This window comes from Sorex fumeus, unplaced genomic scaffold, assembly GCF_029834395.1.
Source record: "Sorex fumeus unplaced genomic scaffold, SorFum_2.1 ptg000025l, whole genome shotgun sequence".
Classification (NCBI taxonomy): Eukaryota; Metazoa; Chordata; class Mammalia; order Eulipotyphla; family Soricidae; genus Sorex; species Sorex fumeus.
Genome location: NW_026606082.1, coordinates 1533770 through 1558898, shown reverse-complemented (window position 1 = coordinate 1558898; position 25129 = coordinate 1533770). Strand labels below are relative to the sequence as shown.

General features: G+C 55.3%; 1 protein-coding gene across 1 annotated transcript in view; it reads right to left on the bottom strand.

The window, feature by feature from the left end:
* UBE3B (ubiquitin protein ligase E3B) overlaps positions 1-21984 on the bottom strand; it is a 49264-nt gene extending 27280 nt beyond the window's left edge. Inside the window, exons 1-12 of the mRNA XM_056114472.1 lie at positions 21890-21984; positions 19892-20073; positions 19426-19546; positions 18279-18338; positions 17613-17717; positions 15997-16093; positions 15546-15631; positions 13570-13652; positions 6269-6374; positions 5864-5984; positions 3609-3786; positions 1975-2138 (exon numbers count right to left, since the gene is read on the bottom strand). Coding sequence (XP_055970447.1) covers positions 1975-2138; positions 3609-3786; positions 5864-5984; positions 6269-6374; positions 13570-13652; positions 15546-15631; positions 15997-16093; positions 17613-17717; positions 18279-18338; positions 19426-19546; positions 19892-20052 — 1282 coding nt within the window. The 5' untranslated portion in view covers positions 20053-20073; positions 21890-21984. The remainder of the gene's footprint in view (positions 1-1974; positions 2139-3608; positions 3787-5863; positions 5985-6268; positions 6375-13569; positions 13653-15545; positions 15632-15996; positions 16094-17612; positions 17718-18278; positions 18339-19425; positions 19547-19891; positions 20074-21889) is intronic.
* Between the last annotated feature and the right edge of the window lie 3145 nt (positions 21985-25129).

Below are 25129 nucleotides of genomic sequence, written 5' to 3'. Positions count from 1 at the left end.
GAAAATGCTCTACATCGCTAATCATCAAGAAGACACAAATCAAAACAACAATGAGATATCATCTCACACCACCGAGACTGGCCCACATCCAAAAGAACAAAAGCAACCAGTGCTGGCACAGATGTGGCGAGAAAGGGACCCTCCTTCACTGCTGGTGGGAATGCCGACTGGTTCACCCTTTTGGAAAACAGTATGGACGATTCTCAAAAAATTAGAAATTGAGCTCCCATTTGACCCAGCAATACCACTCCTGGGAATATACCCCAGAGAGGCAAAAATGTGTAGTCGAAGTGACATCTGCACTTGTTTGTTCATTGCAGCACTCTTTACAATAGCCAGAAACTGGAAGAAACCTGAATGCCCAAGAACAGATGACTGGTTAAAGAAACTTTGGTACATCTACACAATGGAGTACTATGTAGCTCTTAGAAAAGATGAAGTCATGAAATTTACATACAAGTGGTACTACATGGAAAGTATCATGCTAATTGAAATGAGTCAGAAAGAGCGGGATAGACACAGAAAGAGTGCATTTATCTGGGGAACATAAAGTAACAAAATAGGAGACTGACACCCAAGAATAGCTGAGATAAGTACCAGGAGGTTTACTCCATGGCTTGGAGGCCAGCCGCACACTAGGGGAAAAGGCAGCTCAGATAGAGAAGGGAGCACCAAATAAAGGGCGTCGGGAGGTTCCTCTCAGGATGGGAAATGCATGATGAGAGTAGATGATAGACCGAACATGATTGCCACTCAATGTTTCTTTTGCAAGCCACAACACCCAAAAGGAGAGAGAGAGAGAACAAAAGGGAATGCCCTGCCACAGAGGCAGGGTGGGATGGTGGGGATGGGGGGTAGGAGGGATACTGGGATTATTGGTGCTGGAAAATGGGCACTGGTGGAGGGATGGGTACTTGATCATTGTATAACTGAAACCCAAGCACAAAATTCTGTAAGTCTACAACTGTACCTCATGGTGTTTCACTAATAAAAATTTAAAAAAAAAGGGAGGGGGGAGGCCAGAGCAATAATACAGAGGGGAGGGCGGAGGGCGCTTGCCTGGCACGCAGCCAAGCCAGGTTCTGTCCCGGGCATCACATACGGTCCAGAGAACTCCACCAGGAGTGATCCCCAAGTGCAGAAGAAGCCCTGAACATAGCCGGGTGTGGCCCCCAAACAAAACCAAACGAAAATTTTATTTTATTGTTTTTTGGGTCACACCCGGCAATGCCCAGGGGCTACTCCGGCTCTGCTCTCAGGAATGATCCCAGGTGGTGCTTGGGGACCATATCAAACGCAAGGGATCGAACTCGGGTCAGCTGTGTCAAGGCAAATGCCCTTCCCATGGACTATCACTCTGGCTCCAGCATATAAAACTAAAAAAAAAAAGTGAGTGTGCGTGTTTTTGGGGCACACCCAGTGGTACTCAGGGAACACTCCTGACAGTGCTCAGGGAAGCACCCGTGGTTCTGGGGCTCAGATCCAAGCCAGCCACAAGCAGAGCAGGAGCCTTTCCTGCCATCCTGTCTCTCCGCCCCCCCCCCCGCTCCAAGCCTCCCCGTTTATGTGCTGCCGCGGGCTCTGAGCCCACCCTGGTGACAGCTCCGATATGGAGCTGGTGACCCACCAGGAAGGAGGCGGAGGCAAAGGCCAGTGATTCTGTGCCCCCTTAGTCAGAGTCCCTCTGGGAGCGTGACCAGGAGCTCAGAGAAGATCCGCTTCCTTTAAGGAAGCAGTTTTCCCGGAAAGGAGGAGAAGGCTCCCGCAAGTCCTTTGGCGTACCGGTGACTAGACCGTTCGGAGATAGCAACAGTGGCCCCCGGGGGCACCTACAGGACGCTGTCCCCATCTCTCCACAACCTCGTCCCAGTCCCCGTCCTTGTCCATTCCCCCAGGATTTATTTCCTGCCAGCATGGTTGTTAAGTGGCGTCAGGGGCGTCCCCCGGGAAGAACCCCTGCGCTGGGCCACTCACTCTTCACAGGCAGCACATTCTGGGGGGAGGCCGGCGGCACCGGCGCTGGCTCCTGGCTCTCCTGCAGCTTCTTGCTCAGGATGTCACAGAAGAGGGTCCGAATCAGGGGCACCCCCCACAGGAACTGCAGCTGTTTGGTGATCAAGGGCATAGACTCGTTGAGGCTGGGGGAAGGAGAACAGGCACGTGAGTCCTGACTTAACGCACGGCCAGGGGAGCCCACGAGGGACAGAGGGCCAGAACAACAGGAAGAACACGGAGAACCATCCTCCCACCACTGACCTCTCTCCTCCTCCTTCTCCTCCTCCTCCTCCTGGGTTGCTCCACACCTCCCATGCTGCCAACAGCACGGCTGCCCTGCCCAGGCACCTGGCCCCGCACGTCAGGCCTCCACCACCCAGATGCCGCCTGCGCTCCCTCCTACTTCCATCCTGTTTACCGCTCAGCTGACCAACGCCGTCTCGGCTGCCAGGCTGCCCACTCCCTCCCGGCCACCCTGCCTGCTCCTGCGTTTCCCTGCCTTGAAGTGCTCCTCTTCCTCAACACCGCAGCCCAGTCCCAAGCGTGCCCCACATGAGGTCTCCTCCGTCCCCTCCTGGCTCAGGACATGCCTCCTGGCCTCTCCCTGGCTCCGCCCTCTGCGGCCACCTCCACATTTCTGACCCGGGCAAAGGGAGGTGAAGGGGCTCCTGCACGTTCCCTCAGAGATGGGCAGGCTGCCCCGTGTCTCTGGCAGGGAGGCATTTGAGCTGATGCCATTCTCTGCCCCCAGGCCCCCGGAGGACTCCGAAGAGAAAGCCAGCTGGTCGGCACCTCCGCCTGCGCTGCCCAGACCCGCCATCTCTCGGGCCGCCCCCGCATACATTCTGTCTCCAAATCTGTGATACTGCCTTGAAATCTCCTACTCTCATGTTTTCTGTCTCCGAAGTCACGTTCAACGGTGTTGACTTGTTCCCCACAGCCTGAAGAGGCCCCGGGCTGATTCCTGTTTTCTTGGAGGCACTAGCTGCACCGAGCATCTCCACACTATGGTTGTCTGGGAGATTCTCAGAAGTGATCTTGAAGACAAGACCATATCGAGAGAGAGGGTTCCTTTCACTGTGTTTTGTGTGGGGTTTTGTACCACACCCAGCAGTGCTCAGGGGTCGCTCCTGGCTCTGTGCTCAGGAATCACTCCTGGCAGCGCTGCAGGGACCATGTGGGACGGCCGGGGATCAGGCCCCGGTCAGTTGCATGCAAGGCAAACGTCCTCCCCACTGTACTATCACTCTGGCTCTAGGAGACTCGGTTCCTAATCTGACAACTGCAAAGAACAAAATACCAAATATTATGATCTTATTTCTGTAGGGGAACAAAACGAAACAAAACACTGATACTGATAGGCAGAAAAAAAAACAAAACAGAAGTTATTCATGCTGCTTTTCTCAGTAGGAGTCTAGAATGAATTTCCGTCTCCTTTCATGTCAACTGTATTGTATACAACATCTGTGCTACTTTTAGAAGAAACAACAGACACTGCAGTAGCGGAAGAGGTGTGGGCAGGGGGGCAGCGGGGCAGCGGGGCAGGAAAGGCGGTGGGAAGGACAGGCTGTGGGCAGGGGCAGGAGAGGCAGCACTCAGTCCTGGGTACTCACCCGTAGTCTACGGATTGGGAGAACCAGCCGAGGACGGGGTGCCAGTGGGTCAGGTTGGACTTCTTCTGGGACACGTACCTCTGGCAGTAGCACAGCATCTGGGTGAGCAGACGCACGAACCCATCCGTCTCCTCCTCCAGCACTCGGGGGCTGAGGGAGCCCAGGTGCAGGAGGTTGCCTGCGAGGAGAGAAGGCCGAGTGTGCCGGGGGCAGGCGGGCTGACCCGGGCTTGAGCAACCTTGTCTGAGCGAGAGGAGGAAGCCCCCATCCCCCCCCCGGCCCTGCGTGCTACTGGGAGGCACGGGGTGAGGAAACAGACCCCCCCGCTTTCACAGCGCCTCAGACGAGCTGTGGGGCTCAGGGGTGGGGGCGACAGCACAGTGAGGAGGGTGCTCGCCTCGCACGTGGCTAACCCGGGTTCAAATCCCTGGCATCGGGGCTGGAGCGATAGCACAGCGGGTAGGGCGTTTGCCTTGCACATGGCCGACCTGGGTTTGATTCCCAGCAACCCATATGGTCCCCTGAGCACCGCCAGGAGTAATTCCTGAGTGCATGAGCCAGGAGGAACCCCTGTGCATCGCCGGGTATGACCCAAAAAGCAAAAAAAAAAAAAAAAAAAAAAAAAAAAAAAAAAACCAAAAAACAAATCCCTGGCATCTCATATGGTTCCCTGAGCACTGCCAGGGGTAATTTCTCAGTGCAGAGCCAGGAAGAAGCCCTGAGCGCTGCTGGGCATGAAGCCCGCCCCCTGGCACCCCCCCCCACACCAAAATGAAAATGAAAAAGAAAAACACAAGCTGTGCAAAGGACCCTTCTCTTCAATCTGCCGGAGAGCAGTGGGCCCATGTGCCCCATCTGCCAGGAAAGACCTTCCCGGAAATCGACCTTCAAGCACACAGAGAGTAACGCTCCCCCTCTGGGGTACCTGAGGTTACTATGACTCCTTGGATCGTTCTAGAACCCCCAGCCCCAGGGGCCAGCAGCACGAAACTGCTTATCTGTATGAGACTAAAATAACGATCTCTACTTTTCCCTCTTCACCTGTTTTTGTTTGGGGGCCACACTTCCTGTGCTCAGTGCTCACTCCTAGAGGGGCTCAGGGGCCCCTACGTGGTGCCAGGCAGCCTGGGTCGGCCACACGCAAGGCAGACACCTGCCTGCCCTGCTGTGCTCCCTCTCGGCCCCATGTCCCTGCTCGTCAGGAGAGCTGTTGGGCTCAGGGGTCACCTCTGAGGTACTCAGGGGACCTTTTGTGATGCCAGGACTCAAACCAGGACCTTTCGTCATCAACATGGACCGTCTCTCGGCCCCTACATTAGGATTTTTAAATCAAGGGTTAACAGAAGAAATAACACTGGTGTGTGTATACGTGTGTGTGTGTGTGTGTGTGTGTGTGTGTGTGTGATGTATGCCAGTGACTTAATTTAAGGCCTCAACAACGCAAGGCACCTGCTCTACCACTGAGCTATATTCTATTTCTGGCCCAGAAATGACTTTTTGAAGAATAATTATTTTGGGAAACTAGTATTTAGGGTTATAACTAAAGTTATACGATTTGCACGAGAGCTTTTTTTTAAAAACCTTTTGCGGGAGTCACACCCAGTGAAGTTCAGGGGTTACTCCTGGCTTTGCACTCAGGAATTACTCCTGGTGCTGCTTGGAGGGGCATAAGGGATGCCAGGGATCGAACCTGGGTTGGCCGTGTGCAAGGCAAATGCCTGCCTTGATGCACTACTGTTTTGACCCAAGACACTTCTCTTAATTTCCCTTGAATATTTATCTCCAAGAATATTTCTCGTTTCAAGGTTAACCTCTTATTTGGCTGTAAGAATTATGTCTGCTGTTTTCAAATACTTCTAACCAGAACCCCTTTCTTCACCTCCAGGAACAACACTGCATAACCTAGGAGGTAGAACTTGGCCTGACCTCAGCCCCCACAAATCCCCCTTTTGCTCCAGACAAGAATTTTCTAGGCAACTTGCCAGGTTTTTCATTTTCCTTTAACGGCCAGGCTAAGGGTTGGTATTTAATACTGATTTACAGTCACTCAACGAGTTTGCCAGGTTGGCATATTTTCCAGATGATTCTGAGATTTTTGTGCATCTTTTAACTGCCCCTCTAAATCCATGGCTTTCACTGTTAACACTTCCAAGTTTTCCTAAAAACAACTCGTGATCTCCACCCTGGCGAACCGAGAGCCAAACCCTGGACTTCTCCCGACTTCCCAAATGTGGACTTGTTCCTGTCCCACTCACCCATCAGGCAAAGAGTGTGGCATCCCTCCAGACTTTCACACACGTCAGAGCATCGATGTTCATCTCTTAAATAGTGAATGAATTTACGGAGCATGTCATGAGATTCTAAGATGCCAAGGCGCTGCGAACAAGGGCGCAGAGTCAGAGCAGGGGGCGGGGAGAATTCCCCACAGAGCAGAAACGCCACCACCCAAACCCCCCGCAGGCAAAGGGGCTATTCACTGCCAAGAGGGAAACGGGCCGCGCTGGGGACCTGGTGCTTGGGCTCTCCTGGATGAGAGCAGGCGGCTCAGGACTGAGAGGGAAACCAGGAGTGGACAGGAAAGAACTAGACAGAACCTCTGCTTTTCTCGTTCTGAGTCTTACGCTTGCTCTGTGCGGTGTGTGAGGCCGGAGCCTCCTTACCTCAGGGGTCACGGTGCTGAGGTGAGTCACAAGGGCAGGCACGGACATGATGTAGATGAGAAACGGTCGAAGCAGATTGTCTGAGAACTGCGCTGCGACCACAGGGCTAGACACAGACAGATGGCCCCGTTCAAGCAGGCAAGCGGGGGAGCCCCGAGGAAAGGGTCAGCCCACCCATGCCCCCCCGCAAGATCCCTGGAAGGGTGCTTCCAGGAAAACGGAAAAGGACTCTCCAGGGCTGGAGTCACAGTGCAGTGGGGAGGGCGCTTGCCTTTCACGTGGCCGGCCCAGGTTCAGTCCCCAGAGTTCCACATTGTCCCCCGGCATTGCCAGGAGCGATTCCTGAGTGCATAGCTGGGAGTGACCCTGAGCATCACCAAGTATGGCCCCCCAAAAATGCAAAAGAAAAGAAAAACCTAGTTTCAAGGAAAAAGGGGATATCCACCAGAGAATGGCTGTTTCGATGACAATATGATCGTATGATGCCGTCATGACAACATCACTTTGGAAGTTTGATTGCTGAGCGATGTGCACACTCTAGTAGCACTGTGGCACTGTCCTCCCGTTGTTCATCGATTTGCTCGAGCGGGCACCAGTAACGTCTCACATCAAATAGTGAGACTCATTGTTCCTGTGTTTGGCATATCGAATACGCCACGGGTGGCTTGCCAGGCTCTGCCGTGCGGGCGAGATCCTCTCGGTAGCTTGCCGGGCTCTCCGAGAGGGGTGGAGGAATCGAACCCGGGCCGGCCAGGTCGGCCTCGTGCAAGGCAAACGCCCTCCCCTCTGTGCTATCACTCAGCCCATCACTTAGGCATCAGGTGCAAAACTACAAAGATGCGACCACAGGGGGACAGAGATGACTAGGTGGGCTAGGTGTGTTCTTTGCATGCAGGCCTCGGTTTGACTGCCAGCTCTCAAGCACCACTGGGTGAGACCCCAAACAGAAAAAGGCAACCTCCCGAGATATATAAGGCAAAGCAGCTGAGGTCTGAACAGTCCATAAAGTGTGCCGTTCCATCCTTCCAAATTAACATTTGGGTTCATTGAGAATATTGGAAATCGAAAATATTTTTCAAATGTGTATTAACTTCAAGTAATTTCTGTAAGCTCTGCCATATGCCACGTATTTTCAAACCATGAAATTAATAATAACACACTAATAGATCACTGTCATTACTGGCAATTTGCAAGATTTATAAGATAAGCATATTTGCAAAATGCCCATTTCGTTTTTTAAATCCTCAGAAGCAAAAACTACTTCTAGCTCGTCTTTGTTCATAATAGAGGGATGATTTAAAAAATCATCATTAGTGATTTATGGACGTTCAACATTAACTATTGGAAATACACCATTTTCCACCTTTCAATCTATATCAAAACACTTTGCTTTCAACGTCTACATCTACAGGCACAACTCAGACCTTTATCCCCTCAAACTGGGCGACAGCAAGAGCTTTGACCAAACTTTTCCTTCAACTAACCTTCATGCTGACATCACTCCTTACTGCCGCCCTGGCATTCCTCAGGACCAACGGATCACATCCCTTTGTCTAAGATTCCTCAAGGGCTGCCGCTCTTTACCAGATGGAATTCAAATTGCTCAGCATGACATGCAGGGCCCTCTACAACTGAAGGGCCTTTGCGAGGTGCACATCACTCGAGTAAACTTTGTTATTTATTTGGGGGCTTTCGCCCTACGATGCTCAGGGACCACGTGGGATGCTGAGGAACAAAGCCGGGTCGACCGCATGCAAGGCAAGCACCTTCCCCGCTATTCTACTGCTCCAGCCCCATCGAGTAAACTTTTTAAAATTTTTGCTTTTGTTTATGGGCCACACCCAGCAACGCTCACGACTTACTCCCGCCTCTATACTCAGGGATCACTAGCTCGGGGACCGTATGGGATGCCAGGGACTGAACTCAAGTCGCCTGTGTGTGAGGCAGACGCCCTACCTGCTGTGCTATTGTTCCGGCCCCATGTAAAATAACCATTTTTTAAGCAGGCGCATTAAGGAACCATGTGTCTGGCGGGAGAGAGGCTGGGAGGGAGGGCAAGGGCCTCCCCAGCGCTGGCCGCACTGTTCCGTCCCGATCAGGGAAGGTACTCACAGATCTACCATGTGAGACGCACGGTTTCAGCGTTCTCCTGCTGTATTAGCATTTTCAGACGCTACTACAGCACGGCAGCACTGTCCTCCCGCTGTTCATCGATTTGCTCGAGTGGGCACCAGTAACATCTCACAACAAATGGTGAGACTTGCTGTTACTGTGTTTGGCATGTTGAATACGCCACGGGGAGCTTGCCAGGCTTTGCCGTGCGGGCGAGATACTAACACACTAAAATCAATGTACAGAAAAAAAAGACTCAGGAGACAGATGGGCAAAGTTTGGCTGACAGCCATCCAAGTTAGAGAATGAGAATTTTTCTCCCTTACATTTTCCTGTTTACCCAGATGTTCCACAAAAACAATACAGCAAAACAACAATCCTTACCTCACACCTGTATTCAAAAACTTAACTCAAAGTGGAACACAGGCCTAAGTGCTAGTTTCATAACTAACACTACAAAACACTTAGCAAAAACACAAAGGTTTATCTTGGACATTGGGTCAGGCAGCAACTTCTTAGATTTGACACCAAAATCAAAATAAAATTTAAAAAAATTCTGTTGTTGTTTTTGGACCATACCCAGCAGTGCTCAGGGTTATGCTATGCTCCTGGCAGTGCCTGGGGGACCCTCAGGGGTGCCAAGGATGGAACCCAGGTGGGCCAGGTGCTGTACTCCGCTCAGGAGCCCCAAATTAAAAACTTGTGCTTCAAAAGACACCACCGAGAAAAGAAAAAGACGACTCACAGAATGAGAGGGAATATCTGAAACTTACCTATCCAATAATGGACTTACAGCCAAAACAAATAAAAAATTCTTACAATTTAACAATAACAGAATAGAATCCAATTTAAAAATAGGCAAAGAGGGGGCTGGCCACTTGCCCTGCACACGCCTGCCCCAGGTTCAATCTCTGGCACCCCAGATGTCCACTGAGCCCCACCAGGAGTTGGCCCTGAGCACAGAGCCAAGTGTAAGCCCTGAGCACCGCTGAGTGTAGCCCCCAAACCAAAGTATCTAAAAACAGGCAAAGGAACAAAGAGCATCTGGAGACAAATGCAGACACCCCAGAGAAACAGACTAGGGCTAAGAAGTCATGGAAGAGGGAGGGGGGTTACGAAGCCTCACGGTGTTTCCAAAAGCCAGTACGCTGCCACTCTGCGCCCAGGACACTGGGCTAACAAGACAAGCAACAAAGGTGGACGGGGACGTGGTGAATCGCACAGCACCGGCGGGAATGTCCAGCGGGGCAGCTGCTTTGGAAACCAGCTCTTCAGAGAGTTAAGTGCGGGGAGAGCACAGTGGGTAGATGCAGGCCTTGCATGCCGCATCACTGGATTCAGGAACCGCATCCCATATGGTCCCCCAAGCGCCACCAGGAGTGACTCCCGAGCAGAGCCAGGAGTGCGTGCTGAGTACAGCTGGGTTTGTCCCCCAAACAGACCAACAAAAACAAACCCAGAAGTTAAGCACAAAGATCTCACTTGACCCGGCAGTTCTACTCCGAGGACGGCAGCCAAGAAAAACGGAAACACAAAAGCGTGACATCGACGTTCTGTCGTGACCCTGCTCCTAACAGCCTCCAAGCGGAAAGAACCCGAAGTGGTGGCTGTCCCTGGCTTCCGACAGGCGACCTCCCGAGCGTGCCTCAGGGGCTGCGTCTGGCTGGTCGGCCCTGGGTGCGGGAGCCCTGCTGGCTGAGGGTCCTACGGACACAAGTCACTCGCATGTTTAACAGGGCACACGTCACACGGGTCTCAGAGTGCGGCAGGCCGGGGCAGGCAGGGACGAGACAGGTGCTGCCAAGAGCTCGGCCAACAGACAGCGCCGCGCGCAACCAGGGAAGGCCCTTGGGGAAAGAGCAACCAGGCCTGGGCACTCCGGAGGCCCAGAGGGAGGACGACGCGGCGCCAGCATGAAGGGTTCCCCAGGGCAGGCACCCGACATGTGCTCCATTCCCCCAATAGGTAAAAAGGTGCCCGGAATTCAAGGCAAGTACAGAGAGAGGAAGCGTGAGTGGGGCGTCAGGTAGCGGAGCGCCTGCCGGGGTTGATTCCCGGGCCTGCCACTCCCAGCGGGTGGCCAAGGGCCAGTGGCTCCATGGCTCAGCCTCAGGGTCAGGTCGTCATCTGACGTGAGAGGAAGTAGTGAGGTGTCAACCAGTGCCCGTGGGAGTCAGGAAAACACACGGCCCATGAACGGAGTGCTCTCTGACTCAGGAGCTGCTGGCCGTGTATCCACAGGCTGGGGATTTGACTGACTCTCAGTCTACCCGGCATGGCGAGCCCACTGAGTATCTTAGTTTGAATGTTTCCGGAGGGGAGGGGGCCACACCTGACGGTGCTCATTCCTGATGGGACTCGAGACCCAGTGAGGTCTGAGTCCAGGGAAACCCATCAGCTTGCTGGAGAGCAACCCTAGGCCAGCTGCATGCAAGCCAACGCTCTACCCACTGTGCTATCACTCCCCCACCCCAGGGTCTTACTTCAAAGAGTTCCTGGTCATGTTCCATTTCACAGAACGTACCGCGAGAATTTCATAGACCTGCGGGCTGGAGCGACAGCACAGCAGGTAGGGCGATCGCTTTGCATGCGGCCGACCTGGTCGGCCCAGGTTCGATTCCTCCGCCCCTCTTGGAGAGCCCGGCAAGCTCCCCGTGACGTATTTGATATGCCAAACACAGCAACAACAAGTCTCACAACGAGCCGTTACTGGGCCCGCTCGAGCAAATGGAGGAATGGGAGGACAGTGACAGTGACAGTATTGCAAGAAAAAGGCTTTTGAGCAGTCTGCCCTTCCCAAGCAAGTCCATGTTTCCTACCACACAGACAGGGAAAGCTGTAACAAAACCATGGGTATTGTTAAGGTTCTCTTGGGGGGAGTTTGATGGTGCTGGGGGACCATACGTGGCACTGGGATTCGAGCCCAAGTCAGTGGCAGGCGAGGCGAGCACCTAACCTCCTGAAACCATGCCTCGCATATTTTCGTGGTGGTTGTTTGGGGCCACGCCTGGCAGAGCTCAGGGCTTACTCCTGGCTCTGCACTTAGGGTCAATCCTAGCGGGTTCAGGGGACCCCACGGGACACCAGGGATCAAAGCCAAGTCTGCCGCGTGCCAGGCGAGCGCCCTCCCTGCTGTCCCGTCACTCTGCCCTCCCCCTTGGTGTCCCCCAGTCACATTTTAAAGGGGAAGCAATCTGGAGGACACGGGGCGGAACTCTCGGTGATTCACCCCTGGAATCACAGGCACGCTGGAGCAGGAGCGGCTGCCAGGCAGGGCGGCAAGATCTGTGCTCTCGGGAGATGGAGGAGGGGCCAGCTCCAGCCCAGGGCCCGGGGCAGACCCAGGAGAGTCGCGGTGGCTGCTGGAACCAGATGCTCCAACAGGTGATTCAGCAGTGGGAGTTGTGGCAAACCAGCTTCCAGGGAAACCTGTTTGTACCAGGACGGCTCAGTGCCCGAATATGACACGGCGTCCCCTCCCTCAAGGCAGGAAACAAGCGTGTGATGCTTGCTAGAGGTCGCGCTCTCTCCTGCTTCCCGTCTGGTGGTGCTCACAGGTGAGCCCTGGCTCTGCCTGGGGGTAGCAGGTGGCGCCCGGCGTGCACCACAGTCCGGAGCCCTGAGCACAGCCGGGTGGGGGGCCAAAGCCCCCCCGCACACCCCCCACAAGACAGAACTCCTTAAACTTGGTCGTGCTCAGAGGCACTGGCAGAGCTTCTGCGAAGAAACCTCGCGTCCTTTCTGGGGCACAGAAAGACGTCCGCAGGGTGTCTGGTAGACCCTTGCCGCTAACCCGTGCCCTTCATCCTTCACTCTGGCCCGTCGAGGGCTCTTCCACCACTCAGATTTCCTTGATCTTAACCAGGAAGCTCTCCAAAGGCAAAAAGGCAGTGTGGGACATGGAAAAGCTCCCCTAATCATGGTGATGAAGACTGGAAACAGAGACAGAGACAGACAGAATGAAAGAAGAGAGAAGAGAGGAGGGAGAGACGAGAAACTGAGAGGAGAGACAGAGACAGATTAGAGAGGGAGGGAGGGAGGGAGACAGAAAGAGAGAGGGGAGGAGACAGAGACAGAGAGATAAAAAGGAAGAGATAGAGATATAGAGACAGAAGGGGGGGGGAGAGAGAGAGAGAGAGAGAGAGAGAGAGAGAGAGAACAGCAGGGGGCCAAGGTGACGGCTCACAGGGCTGGAGCGCAGGCTGAGACGGGGAGCCCTGGGCTCCTCCAGCACCACTGGGACCAAACTCCAAGCACCAAGTTGGGAGCACCCCGTGGGCACTGCCTGGTGTGGACCCAAAAGAAAAGAGGAAAACCAAAGCTACAAAAAAAAAAAAAGAAGAAAAAGAAAAGTGAAAATGCTCAGGATTTCTGGTGATTTCTGATGGGAACTCAGGGTAAATAAGGTGCCCGCCTTGCCGCTGTGAAGCCGGGATTCGATGCCCAGGACCACCCACAGCCACCACACCTGGCCCTGGCGACTCTGCCATCTGGGACCCTTGGCACCGCAGGCATGTGTCACCTCCAGAGCATCACACCCCAGTGTATGTGAGCAGAGTCACTGAGGGCTGCAGTACCCAGAGAGCCCTGACAGCACTGACCCAGAGAGACACAGAGAGAGAGGAGAGAGGAGGGACCGAGAGAGGAGGAGGGAAGAGGGAGGGGGAGGAGGGAGGAGGATGAGGAGAAGGGGGGGAAGCGGTGCTGAGCAGTGCTCTGGTGAGCGCAACAAGCAGATTGTTGTGAGAGCACTGTGACCGGAGAGACGCCATGCCCCGCCATCACCTAGGCAAGCACCCTGTCCAGATGAGCCGTCCCCGCAGGCAACGCATGCACGTGTGTGACCCCAGCGTGGCAACCGTGGGAGCAAGGAAAGGGACGAGAAAGACGGAGCCGGGCCGGAGTGAGAGTAAACTGCGGAGGGAGCCGGCCTTGCGCACGGCTGACTCGGGTTCGATCCCCAGCATCCCGTCAGGTTCTCCCAGTCCTGCCAGGAGGGATCCCGAGCGCGCGCAGAGCCAGGAGTAAGACTTACGCGAACCTGGTAAGCCACATCACCGGGCGTGGCCCCAAAACAAAAAAGGAAAAGCGCCAACCCGACGGGCCACTCTCACCAAGACCAACACTTCCTGTCACTTCTCACCCAGAGGACGCCTGCGGGGAAGGCCGACAGCCTCACCCCGACTTACCGCAAGGCGAGGGAAAAGACGGCCGTCAGCGGGCCTTTGGACAGGCAAGGTCGGGATCTCGCCAGGCCACGGGTCAACAGGGTCTGAAAGAGACATTTTGACTGGTCAGGGGAGGACGCAGACTTCGGAGTTATTTTCACTTCTGGTTTTTGGTTTTGTTTCGGGGCCATATCCAGTGGTGCTCGGGGGTCACTCCTAACCGCACTCGGGAATTACTCCTGGCGGTGCTTGGGGGACCACAAGGGAAGCTGAGGATCGAGAATGGGCTGGCCGCGTGCAAGGCAAACGCCCTACGGCCCTACCCGCTGTACGATCTTCAGGCCCCGGAGTTAACTTTACATTAAAAAAGAGACTCTGGACAGGGGCGAGGGGGAAGGGCAGTGGGCAAGATGGAAACTGGGGACACTGGGGGTGGGAAATGTGCACTGGTGAGGGGACAGTGTTGTATGACTGAGACTGAGATAGGGAACAATTTTGTGGCTGCCTATCTCAGGGTGATTTAATTAAAAAAAAAAAGGTACACTGAAAGAATATGGAGAAGGATAATGCTAAAAGCTGGTAAAGGGGGCCGGAGCAATAGCACAGCGGGGAGGGCGTTTGCCTTGCACGCAGCCGACCCGGGTTCGATTCCCAGCATCCCATAGGGTCCCCCGAGCACTGCCAGGAGTAATTCCTGAGTGCAAAGCTAGGAATAACCCGTGCATCGCCAGGTGTGACCCAAAAAGCAAAAAAAAAAAAATTGATAAAGGGTACGGATGAAACCCTATGAGTGAGTATCGCAAAGCAGTGTTGGGAGTCGCATATACGAAAGTACCTCTCACAGAGGCTGACTGGTGGGGGAGGCGGAGGCAGGAGGCAGAATTGGTGGAGGGAAGTGGACACTGGTGAAAAGACTGGGGTTGAAACAATGTATGCCTGAAACCCAAATAAAGGAATAAAGAATTTTGCAATTTCACAACGACCAAAAAAAATTTAAAAAGAAAACCCTAAAGTAAAAGGAGTGTTTAAGAATTTAAAAAAAAAAAGCATATACATGGGAATGTCTACAAGAAAATGAAGGAAAGGGCTGGAGAGAGTAGGAGCTCCAGAGAGGAGCCTTGCCCTGCACGTGGCCAACCCACATCCTATGCCCAGTATCCCCGACGGTCCCCTGAGCACTGCCAGAAGTAACTCCTGAGACCCATACGGGGTGCCAGGGATCAAACCCGGGCCAGCCGCATGGAAGGCAAATGCCTTCTCCGCTGGAACACCGCTCCAGCCCCCAAATAACAAACGTGCAAAAGGACAGGTGGCAAAATGAGGAGATCAGACAAAATTCCAAGACCCTCTGGTTCTGGAGGGCAACTCGGAGTCCCAGTATCACAGAGAAGCCCACTAAGATGAGCTGCGGGTCGGACCCTCTCTGCTCTTACCCACCAGGGGAGGCCCTCCGAGGGAGAGGGAGGAGGCGCTCAGCCGGCGGAACTTCTAGACCAGAGTTCCAAGGACCAGCCTTTCTTTAGTTTACCTTCGGGTGCTGGGGTCACAATTGCCGGTGCTTGGGGGTCGCTCTCAGCGGAGCTTAGAGGACGATGGGGCGTCAGGGATGGACCTGAGCCCACAGGGGAAGTGGCCTCCAGCCCTCTGAGCCCCGCCCCCAGCCCCGTGGCCTTTAGACTGCTAGCAATCTGGCTGCTGGAGGGCTCGGTGTATGATGAGGCGGTTTGTGGGCACAGAGCTAGCAAGACCATTCCAGATGCCATCCAGATGTCACTTGCCACAAGGAGCCTGAAAGTGACCAGGCTAGTCCTGCAGCCCAAGTGTACTGACAAAATGGGGTCCCAGAGTTGCTGGCCTCCGAAACACAGGGCACCCAGGCCGGAGGAAGGGAGGAGAGGAGAGTGCGGTAGAAACGCCCAAGGCAGGCCGGAAATCCAGCGGGAGGGCGCGGGTGTGGGAGCGGAGCCTGGGGTCCCGGGGGAAGGCCGGGCACGGACCTGGAGCACAGGATAAAAGCCACGCTGGTTGAGGTGTCCCATTATATTCGCACAGATGTGGTTCATGGCGGGCCGAAGGCTCTCCCCTAAATCAAGAAAAGCGCGTGAGAGGAAAATCCCCGGAGACCAAGAGGGGCGGAGACCGGCGGGAGCAAAGGTACAGCCAGGCACACAGCTGATCCGGATCTGATCCCCAGCGTCCCTTACGGTCCCCCAAGCACCCGCCAGAAGTGATTCCTGAATGCAGGCCAGGAAGAAGCCCTGAGCATCACTAGGTGTGTCCCCAAAACCCAAAAAAAGTCTCTCCAACATCGGCCAAGATTTCCAGGCTCGCTATGGAAATGCTACCCAGGGAAGGGTTTGTTTTTGTGGCACCAGGGACCCTGGGAGTCTCCGCACCCAGGGCCACAGCCCCGGCCCGAGGAAAGATCCAGAAACAAACCGCACCTACCTTTGCCCCGGAGAATATTCCAGGTGGAAGTGTCTGTGAAGGTGACAAGCACTGTGAGGTACAGCGTCACAAGTCTGGAGTCATGTAAAATTTCAGGCTGGCAACAAGAGAAAGAGCAAGGTTAAGAGACGCGGCCTCCAGAGCCAGAGAGAAAGCGTTTGCCTTGCACGCAGCCGACCAGGGCTCAGTCCCTTGCACCCCATAGTGTCCGCCAAGCACTGCCAGGTGTGACCCTGAGCGCAGAGCCAGGTGTGACCCATAACAACGACAACAAAAAAAGAGACCTGCCCTCCTCCCCAGTACTGCATGCTCCCCCCCTCCGAAAGCACAGAGCCTGGGACAGCCCCTGAACACTGCCAGGTGTGGCCAAACCATCCCCCCACAAGAAGGAGAGGGCCCCCAGTCCCAGAGAGGGGGATATTATTCACCTCACAACTTCTCTGAGAGTGACTCAGGCTCAAGTCAGTGAGTCGCGATTCTCAGTGGGACTCTGTCTCCTGCGGAAGTATCACTTCCAGAACTCAACAAGGACTTCAGCCCATGGGTACCTGAACACAGAATCTGAACTACTGGGAACGGAGACCCATGAGCTCCTGGAATACGAGTACGATCAGGGCTGGCCTGACGGCTTCAAAAGCATGTGTGCATGTGTGTACGTGTGTGTATGTTGTGTGTGTGTGTAGGGTTAGGTCTGTGGACAGAGCCAAAGAACAGAAACACAACTGAGGTCCCAGGGGCTTTGGCTTCCTTGCTGCACGGCCCCAGGCAAGTTTCTTTAATCCCTCTGCACCCGTTTCCTGGTATGCTGATTGGGCAAGACAAGCTCCCTTCCCAGGCTGGTTGTGAGGAGTGAGCTGAGCCCTGGGAGCCCTGCTCCACTCCCGGCCTGCTGAAGAGGCCTCTGGGCCCTGGCGAAGAGACAGCGATGATGCGATGTCAGAACGAACAGCAGGCGCTGAAGCAGCAGGTGACAGTAAGTCACTCCAGAGGTCCCTCCCTCCACTCATCCTCCGAGGCCAGAGTACAGACTAGATCCTACAGCCCAACGCTCTCCTTCAGCTTAGCTAGCATGTGCTGCCAGCTATGCCCAGGCTGGGTCTCTGTCCGGGCTCGCTTTGTAACAGACTATAAAATGTCCTTTACATCAAACAGGTGAGGGGGCCGGAGCGATAGGGCAGTGGGGAGGGCATCTGTCTTGCATGCGGCTGACACAGGTTCGATCCCTGGCATCCCATATGGTCCCCCAAGCAACACCAGGAGTATTTCCTGAGTGCAAGGCCAGGAGTAACCCCTGAGCATCACCAGGTATGACCCAAAAAGCAAGCAAACAAACAAAAAACCCCAAAAACATCAAATGGGTGAGAAGGAAGACGAAGGAGCCCCTGGGGTCCAGACCACGGTGGCAGACACCCACCGTCTGGAAGACACCTTCCAAACTGGCTCATGTTAGAGGACTCTGTCTAATCACACTCCTCCAACGGGACGCGTGGCCAGGGGCTGACAAGTTTCTCCAAAGGTCTCGCCGTTCGGGAACCATGAGGACTCTGGGAATGCCCGCAAGGCCCACGGTGGGAAGGATTTACTCGTGCGATTTTCTTCGTTTCGTTTGCTCTTACCTTGAGCTGCTGAAGAAACTCACAGCAATACCACAGGATGTCCTTGATCTGTTTAATCCACAGGAGGGTCAGGTCCTTGCAGAGGGCAAGGGACTCGTACGACATCTACCAACAGGGAAGAGAAACGCAACAGGCAGTCAGGGGCTGCGGCTGCTCTGCCGCAGCTCCCGGGCAGGGGCCCGTGAGGAAGGACGGGGAGTTAGGGTGGACGGATGAGCAAGTAGCCAATGGGACCTATTTAAAGGCTAAAACTGAGACGAAAGGGCAGAATAAGGGGACTGACCACCCCAATCAGAAGGTCAGAGCAGAACTCTGCTTCTTGGATAATGCACATTTGAAGGAGTCAGTTGTACGTGGTGGAAGTTTTCAGTCCATTGGCTATTTGCTTGTGCGTGTGTCCTGACAAAGTCCTCCTCCTCCTATTACTATTATTACTTTTGGTTTTGGGGCCACACCTAGCAGTGCTCAGGGGTCACTCCTGTCGGGCTCAGGGGACCCTGTGGGGTGCCAGGGATCGAATCTCGGGCGGCGGCACGGAAGGCGAATGCCTTACCCGCCTTGCTGTCCTCTGGCCCCACAGTGGCACAGTCCCGCCACCCCACAGGAACGTGCAGAGCCAGGCAGGCTGGCTGTGGACCGCGCGGGAGACTGCCCCAGGCCACCTACCTTCGGCTCGTTCTCGGCGTCCATGCTGCTCAGGATGCAGCGACACAACTTCTCAAATCTCTGCGGAGGAGCAGGACAGGGGCTGTAAGCAGCTTCCCAGAGAGACATGGGCACAAGAGGGGGGCCAGGGGTGGTGGCACCTGGCGGGCACAGGCACTCTGCCAGGCAGCAGATCTTCGAATAACGCCAGGTACCTGGTGTCCAGGCTGAGAACTCTGGTGTTTGGCTTTTTCCACCCCCCAGAGTCTGGTGGGTAGCTCCCCCCAGCCCCCCAGAGTCCCAGCAGCCCTGGCAGCCACCCGGATGTCCACTTCCCACAGCCTCCACCACGGGCATGCACTGGCCTCGACCACAGATCCTGGAGTCTCTGGACTGCGCGGCCGCATATGCAGCCATGCAGCACCTTCTGGGTTTTTGTTTGTTTGCTTTTCGGATCACACCCGGCGATGCACAGGGGTCCCTCCTGGCTCTGCACTCAGGAATCACTCCTGGCAGTGCAGCACCTTCTAAGGCAGCAAACAGCTTAATAAAGTCTTAGACGAGGACCTAACAGCCCTGCGATCAGATACGATGATGCTCCCGTCAACTGATTTCCTATAGCTACTGATTTGCAGACTGCAGCTTTGTGAGCTAGTCGAATTCTAGAATTGCAAAAAACGATTTTGTTTTAATCTACGTGGAAAAAAATAAGAAGGGCCAAGTTAGGCACCGAGTCCAAGTTTTACAGATTAGAAAGTAAGTACAAAGCTTCCCCAGCACCGTGGTGAAAACTCAAGAGTACTGGTCCTCCACTGGCTGGGGGCCAGCAGCACCTGTCCCCTTCACGTAGGAAATGCCCCCCCCGCCCCCCGCCACCACAGCGGCTGGTGCCGTTTATCGCGGCCGGCACTCGGCTTCCCTCTCAGAAATGGCTTCCTTCGCTCATTTCCACGACCAGCCCAGCTCCCCGTGCATCTGAGACCCGCAACAGTCAGCGTGGAACAAGCACAGCAATTGCGGAGAGCGCTGCTCCCAGTCCCAGCAAGACATGCGAGGAAAGCCAGCTGAGAGCTGCCGTGGAGGCAGAACGAGCGGGTCTGTAGAAAATGCTGAGAAATGACGCCTGGCAGAGAGCGGGCGTGGTGGAAGTTTTCGACCATTATCTTACCTCATTGTCCTTTTTAAATCTGAACACAAATAGCAGCTTCCTGGCAATCTTAAAAACACCAAGAGCACTTCTTCTATTGGACCCAGAGTCTTCGTCTTCGAAATAGTCATCAATCTCTCTCCTAGGAAAGGTTTAAAAATTTAGCATTACTTTTGTTTGGGGGAGAGGGCCACACCCAGCAGTGTTCAGCCGCTTCGCCCTGCAGGCTGTTCAGACCTGCTCCTGGCAGTGCTCAGAAAGTCACGCGACCCTGGAATTGAACCCTGGCCTCTCACGTGCAAAGCAAGCGTTCCAGCCCACTGAACTCCACTTTTCCCCCCACCCCAGCCCCCCAGTGACGACAACACTTTCAACGAGGAGCTCGCAGAGCTGGAAGGCTGCTCAAGCGTGTAAAAGAAACTGCCACCTTCCCTTGTCGTCGACTGGGAGCAAGGAAAACCAGGCCGAGGAGCACAAGGGGACCCACCTGATCGATCTCTGCAGTCGAGTCCGACAGAGGAAACCCCGGACGTGGGCCTGGATTCCCACGGCCGCCCGCTCCCGCTCCTTCTGCACGAGCCGCCCCTCTCGAGCCTGGCGGGCTCTGTCGATGAACCACGCTCTTGAGGTCTGAGAAACGGTGAACATGTTTGCAGACTTGCACGAACCCTGCGAGGGAAAACGGCGAGAAGCTGGGGTTCGGTCATCGGTCTGAACACGCCCCGGAGGGGTCTCTGGAGCGACCGACGGGCAGGGACGCAGGCGGCAGCAGAGCAGCACTCAGGACCCTCAGCAGCCGGCCAAGTGCTAACAGCTCTCCTGGCACGCGTCCCGGTTTCCTGCTGGCTCCCATCATGCACCTCCCCAAGACCAGGCCGGTGCCCTTCCTTATGCGGTAACTGCATTTCTCTCAAGGAAGCGCCGAGTCCCTGGCACAGGCCTGGGCTAATGACTGAAAACAAAACACAACCGTGAACTGAGCCCATCTAGAAACTTCCAATCCAAACCAGACACCCTGTCGGTCAGCGGCTCTCAGGTAACTTGGTTTCCCTAGGGCTGTCCAAGGTACTGGGAAAGCCACCACCGATGAGTTTGACAGTGACAGTCCAAGAGGGCCGGAGTGGCATCGGTGCCGGCAGGAGCCCTGGTGCCAGCCCCAGCACCACATGCCCCTTCTTCGATCCCCTCCCCCCCATCACCAGCCGACCAAAGACACCTTTCCACTGCCCGGAGAAACCACACTGTGGGCAGGGCACTTGCCTTGCAGCGGCTCACCTGGGTTCAACCTCCATATCCGATATGATCCTCTTAGCACTACGAGGAGTGACCCCTGAAAACTGACTTAGCTCTGAGCACCGCCAAGTGTGACCCCAAAATCAAAGCGGGGGGAGGGGCGGGATACGAAAACAAGACGGCTTTTATTTTACCAAAACCTGAGAGGAGGGCTGGAGCGACAGCACAGCGGGGAGGGTGTCTGCCTTGCACATGGCCGGCCTGGGCTCAATCCCCAGCATCCCATAGGGTCCCCCAGGCAGTGCCAGGAGTAACTCCCGAGTGCAGTGCCAGAGTAAGCCCTGAGCATGGCTGGGTGTGATCCAAAAAGCAAAACACAAAAACAAAAACAAACAAACAAAAAAACTTGAGAGAAAAAAATGAACATGATTATCACCAGCATATCTTTACTCATTCGCTCAACAGTATTGCTACTTGCACTTAGCACAGAAAAAAGACATCGCCCCCATAAAAATGTATATCTTAATGCTAAATAAGCAGATATTTGATTATGGAATCAAGACAAAACATTCAGCTAAGTTTGACTTATGTGTAACGTACTGGGCTGGAGCGATAGCACAGCGGTAGGGCGTTTGCCTTGCACGCAACCAACACGGCCAACCTGAGTTCGATTCTTCTGCCCCTCTCGGAGAGCCCAGCAAGCTACCGAGAATATCTTGCCCGCACGGCAAAGCCTGGCAAGCTCCCCATGACGTATTCGATATGCCAACCACAATAACAACAATCACACAATGGAGACGTTACGGGGCCCACTCGAGAAAATCGATGAACAACGGGAGGACAGTGACAGTGTAACTACTGTCCGTGCCTCACTGTCCATCCTCCCTGGGCCTACTTCGGAGCGGGACGGCTCCCATCCACGGACAGGGCCTTCCCTGGCAGAGGTTCTAAATTGCATCCGCATTTCTTTTTTCCCTAATTCACAAGCGGCCGTCTTTCCCCAAGGCTGGCGGCCTGGGCCCACCGCACTGGCGCACTCTTTCACTGGGGATGTTTTCCTTGTCTTTCCTTCTGTTTTTCCTAGGGGCCGCTGAGAGGGCTGCTTGGCCAGGCTGAGCGTGGCCCGGGGGCTGGCTCTCCGGAAACAAAGGAACTGCAGCCCCTGGCCTCAGAGGGAGGGAGAGTGAGGCCGGAGCATGGGGGTGCAGAGAGGGGCCTCGCCACCGGCCCCAGGTTCCCGCCACGCACTCACCTGAATGGCTGCCCGAGTCACAGCGAAGTCTGGGCACCATCAGGGGTCTCGCACTGTGCACGCGGAGGGCTGCCTCTCGCCTCGGAGGGGCTTGTCTGGGGGGAAGAAAACCAACATGGATTTCAGGTTGAGTCTCGGAGGGCAGACATCACTTATGGGGGTGGAGGGACGTTCATGCCTCACGGTACTCAGGGGTCGCTCCTAGCTCTGCACTCAGCGATTACCCCTGGCAGCGTGTCGGGGCAGGGGGCGGGGAGGTTGCTGGGACGCTGGGGACTGAACCCGGGTCGGCCACGCGCAAGGCAAGTTCCCTACTGCTATGCTATTGCTCCAGCCTCTAGGCATCAAAGATCTCACTGAGTGAATGCATTATGGTTGTTCAAAATACATTCTTGGGGCTGGAGCGATAGTATAGCAGGTAGGACGTTTGCCTTGCATGCGGCCGACCCGGGTTCGATTCCCAGCATCCCATAGGGTCCCCTGAGCACCGCCAGGAGTAACTCCTGAGTGCAGCGCCAGGAGTAAACCCTGTGCATTGCCAGGTGACCCAAAAAGCAAAAAAAAAAAAAAAAAAAAAAAAAAAAAAAATACATTCTTGTTCTCCTTAGTTAACGTGTCTGGGGTGTTTTTCTTTGGGGGGGAGGAGCTTCCCAGGAGTGCTGGGGACCACCAGGGCTACATCCTGCAATGCGTGGAGGCTACGTGGTACAGAGGAGCAACTCGGGGCCCCACGCATGCCAGATCCAGTTAAGGGCTTTGGTTAACATCCGATCCAGAGGTTCCCAAACTTATTTGGCCTGCCTCCCCCTTTGGCGGGTGGGGGGGAGAAAATTCATTCAATGCCCCCCTTGGAAATCTTCAAGCACACAAACAATAGTGCCCCCACCCACCAAATGCACCTGTGGGTACTTCCCACCCCCACTCCATTCCAGTGCCCCCCGGCAAGGGTTATCATCTACCTTGAGAACCTTATCTAAAGGTCAAACTGTACCTCCCAAGGAAAAATGTTTATATCCTAGGAAAGTGGGGGGCTGGGGGGAGACTGGCTAGCAACCCGCCTGGATCCCAATGACATCCTGGAAAAGGGCCAAGAACAGGCACACTGGGATGGGAAAGGGGGGAAGACGGCCGCTTGGCAGGGTGCTGGCCGGAGGAATCAGCGCCCACAGGGAGGGCGTCTCACAGAGGGGCGCGCGGGGTACCACTGAGTCCCCTCTACGGCCCCACTCAGTCCATTTTGCATTTATCTCCCACACACAACACGCAGAGGGGTGGGGTCGCCTGGCCCACACACCGTGGGGTCACCCAGAGCTGGGGCCAGCCCGAGCTCTGCCACTTCATGCAGGGGGTGAACTGAACCTTTGCTGACGGGCCCTGAGGCCCACCCAGAAGGACCCAGGGGCTGGCGAACAGGGAGCCTCGCAGGGTCTGCCAGGCCAGGGGCCGTTTTCTGAGATGCACCGACACTCTTCCTCTCCGCTCCCTTCAGCCTGGGCACTCGCGAAGTTCCTTTTGGGTAGGACATGCGGGTGGACACCTGACGGCCTATGGACATTCCTTCGGCGCCCCCGTGGCCTGGGAGCTGCTCAGACAGAGCAGCGGCCTCAAGCTTCTAAGAACGGCCAGGGAGCAGGGCCCAGGCCAGGAGCAAGGGGACGCGTCCCTTTACGTGCAATCTCTCCCTGAGCGGGGCCAGAAGGAGGGAAACGCTTCCAACGGCACCGACCGTCACTATCTGCCAACCTACTGCAGTTCGCTTACGGCTTATAGAGCTCCACGACGGAGCACATGCACAAGCGGAAAGCCTTCCGCTTGGTCCCCAGACTAGGCCTTGGAAGAGAAAGAAGCTTCCTGGAGTCCGTCCGTCATCTCCCAGCAATGCCCCACGTTAGTCTCTGCGGACACCTGGCAGTAGAGCACTACTTCTCGATATGAACCGGGGTCTGTCTGAGCCCTGGCCCTCGTCGGGTCGGCAGCTGACAACCAGACCTGTTGTTTCTTGGCAGATCCATGGTTTGCCGCCGTCTGCCTGGAGAGCACTGTGACAAACTAAGTACAGTTTCCTTGGGTTTTTTTTTCCCCTTTGGCCATACTCAACTGCGCTTAGGGCTTACTCCTAGCTCAGTGTTCATACTCCCTGTTCGCCAGCCCCTGGGTCCTTCTGGGTGGGCCTCAGGGCCCGTCAGCAAAGGCTCAGTTCACCCCCTGCATGAAGTGGCAGAGCTCGGGCTGGCCCCAGCTCTGGGTGACCCCACGGTGTGTGGGCCAGGCGACCCCACCCCTCTGCGTGTTGTGTGTGGGAGATAATGCAAACCATGGACCATGGGCAAGGCAAGTATCTTGCCCACCATACTCTAGTTCTGGGCCCCAAAGCTTCTGTTTTTCTAAGTCCTTCTCCTTCCCTCCTGCAGTGTTGACTACAGCCCGGCCATGATACCAAACACATAAAAATCAAAACAAGCCTTGGATTTGAGGAGTCTCTCTTTTTCCCTCTTTTCTTAGTTTTTGGGTCATACCCATCAATGCTCAGGCTTACTCCTGGTTCTGCATTAAGGGGTTACGCCTGGAGGTGCCTGGGGGACCCTGCGGGGATGCTGGAGGTTGAGCCCGGGTTGGCTACATGCAAGGGAGATCGCTACACCCTCTCTCCAGGCCCACTCCTTCGCTCTTTCTAATCCAGATCCTACTTTTTTGGCCGAGTTACTCCTCCTTCCTGGGCCTGGACTTTCTTATCTATAAACTGAAGGACGAGAGCAGTGCAGTCTCTGCCCCCGCGCCTCGGTGTTCCTTCCCGGAGTCCCTTGGAGGGGAGCGGGTTGAGCTTTCCTCCCTGCCCCGGCCAGGGCTACGGCAGCCGGAGACCTCCAGGACCAGCCACCACCATGCTGAGACCACTCTCCGCACCCATGAAGGTACTGGCAGAGGGACAAAGCCACGCGGGTTCCGGGGCCGAGACCTCCAAGCCTACTCGGATTGGAGTCGAGCATCTTCCACCCAGATCCTCCAAATTCCATAGGCGGGGGTCACACCCACCACCTGGCCCCCTGGCGCCGTGTAATCCCATCAGCGGCCAAGACTCAGAGACTATAAAATCCAGATCCCGGACGAGACCAGTGCAGTCTCTGCCCCCGCGCCTCGGTGTTCCTTCCCGGAGTCCCTTGGAGGGGAGCGGGTTGAGCTTTCCTCCCCGCCCCGGCCAGGGCTACGGCAGCCGGAGACCTCCAGGACCAGCCACCACCA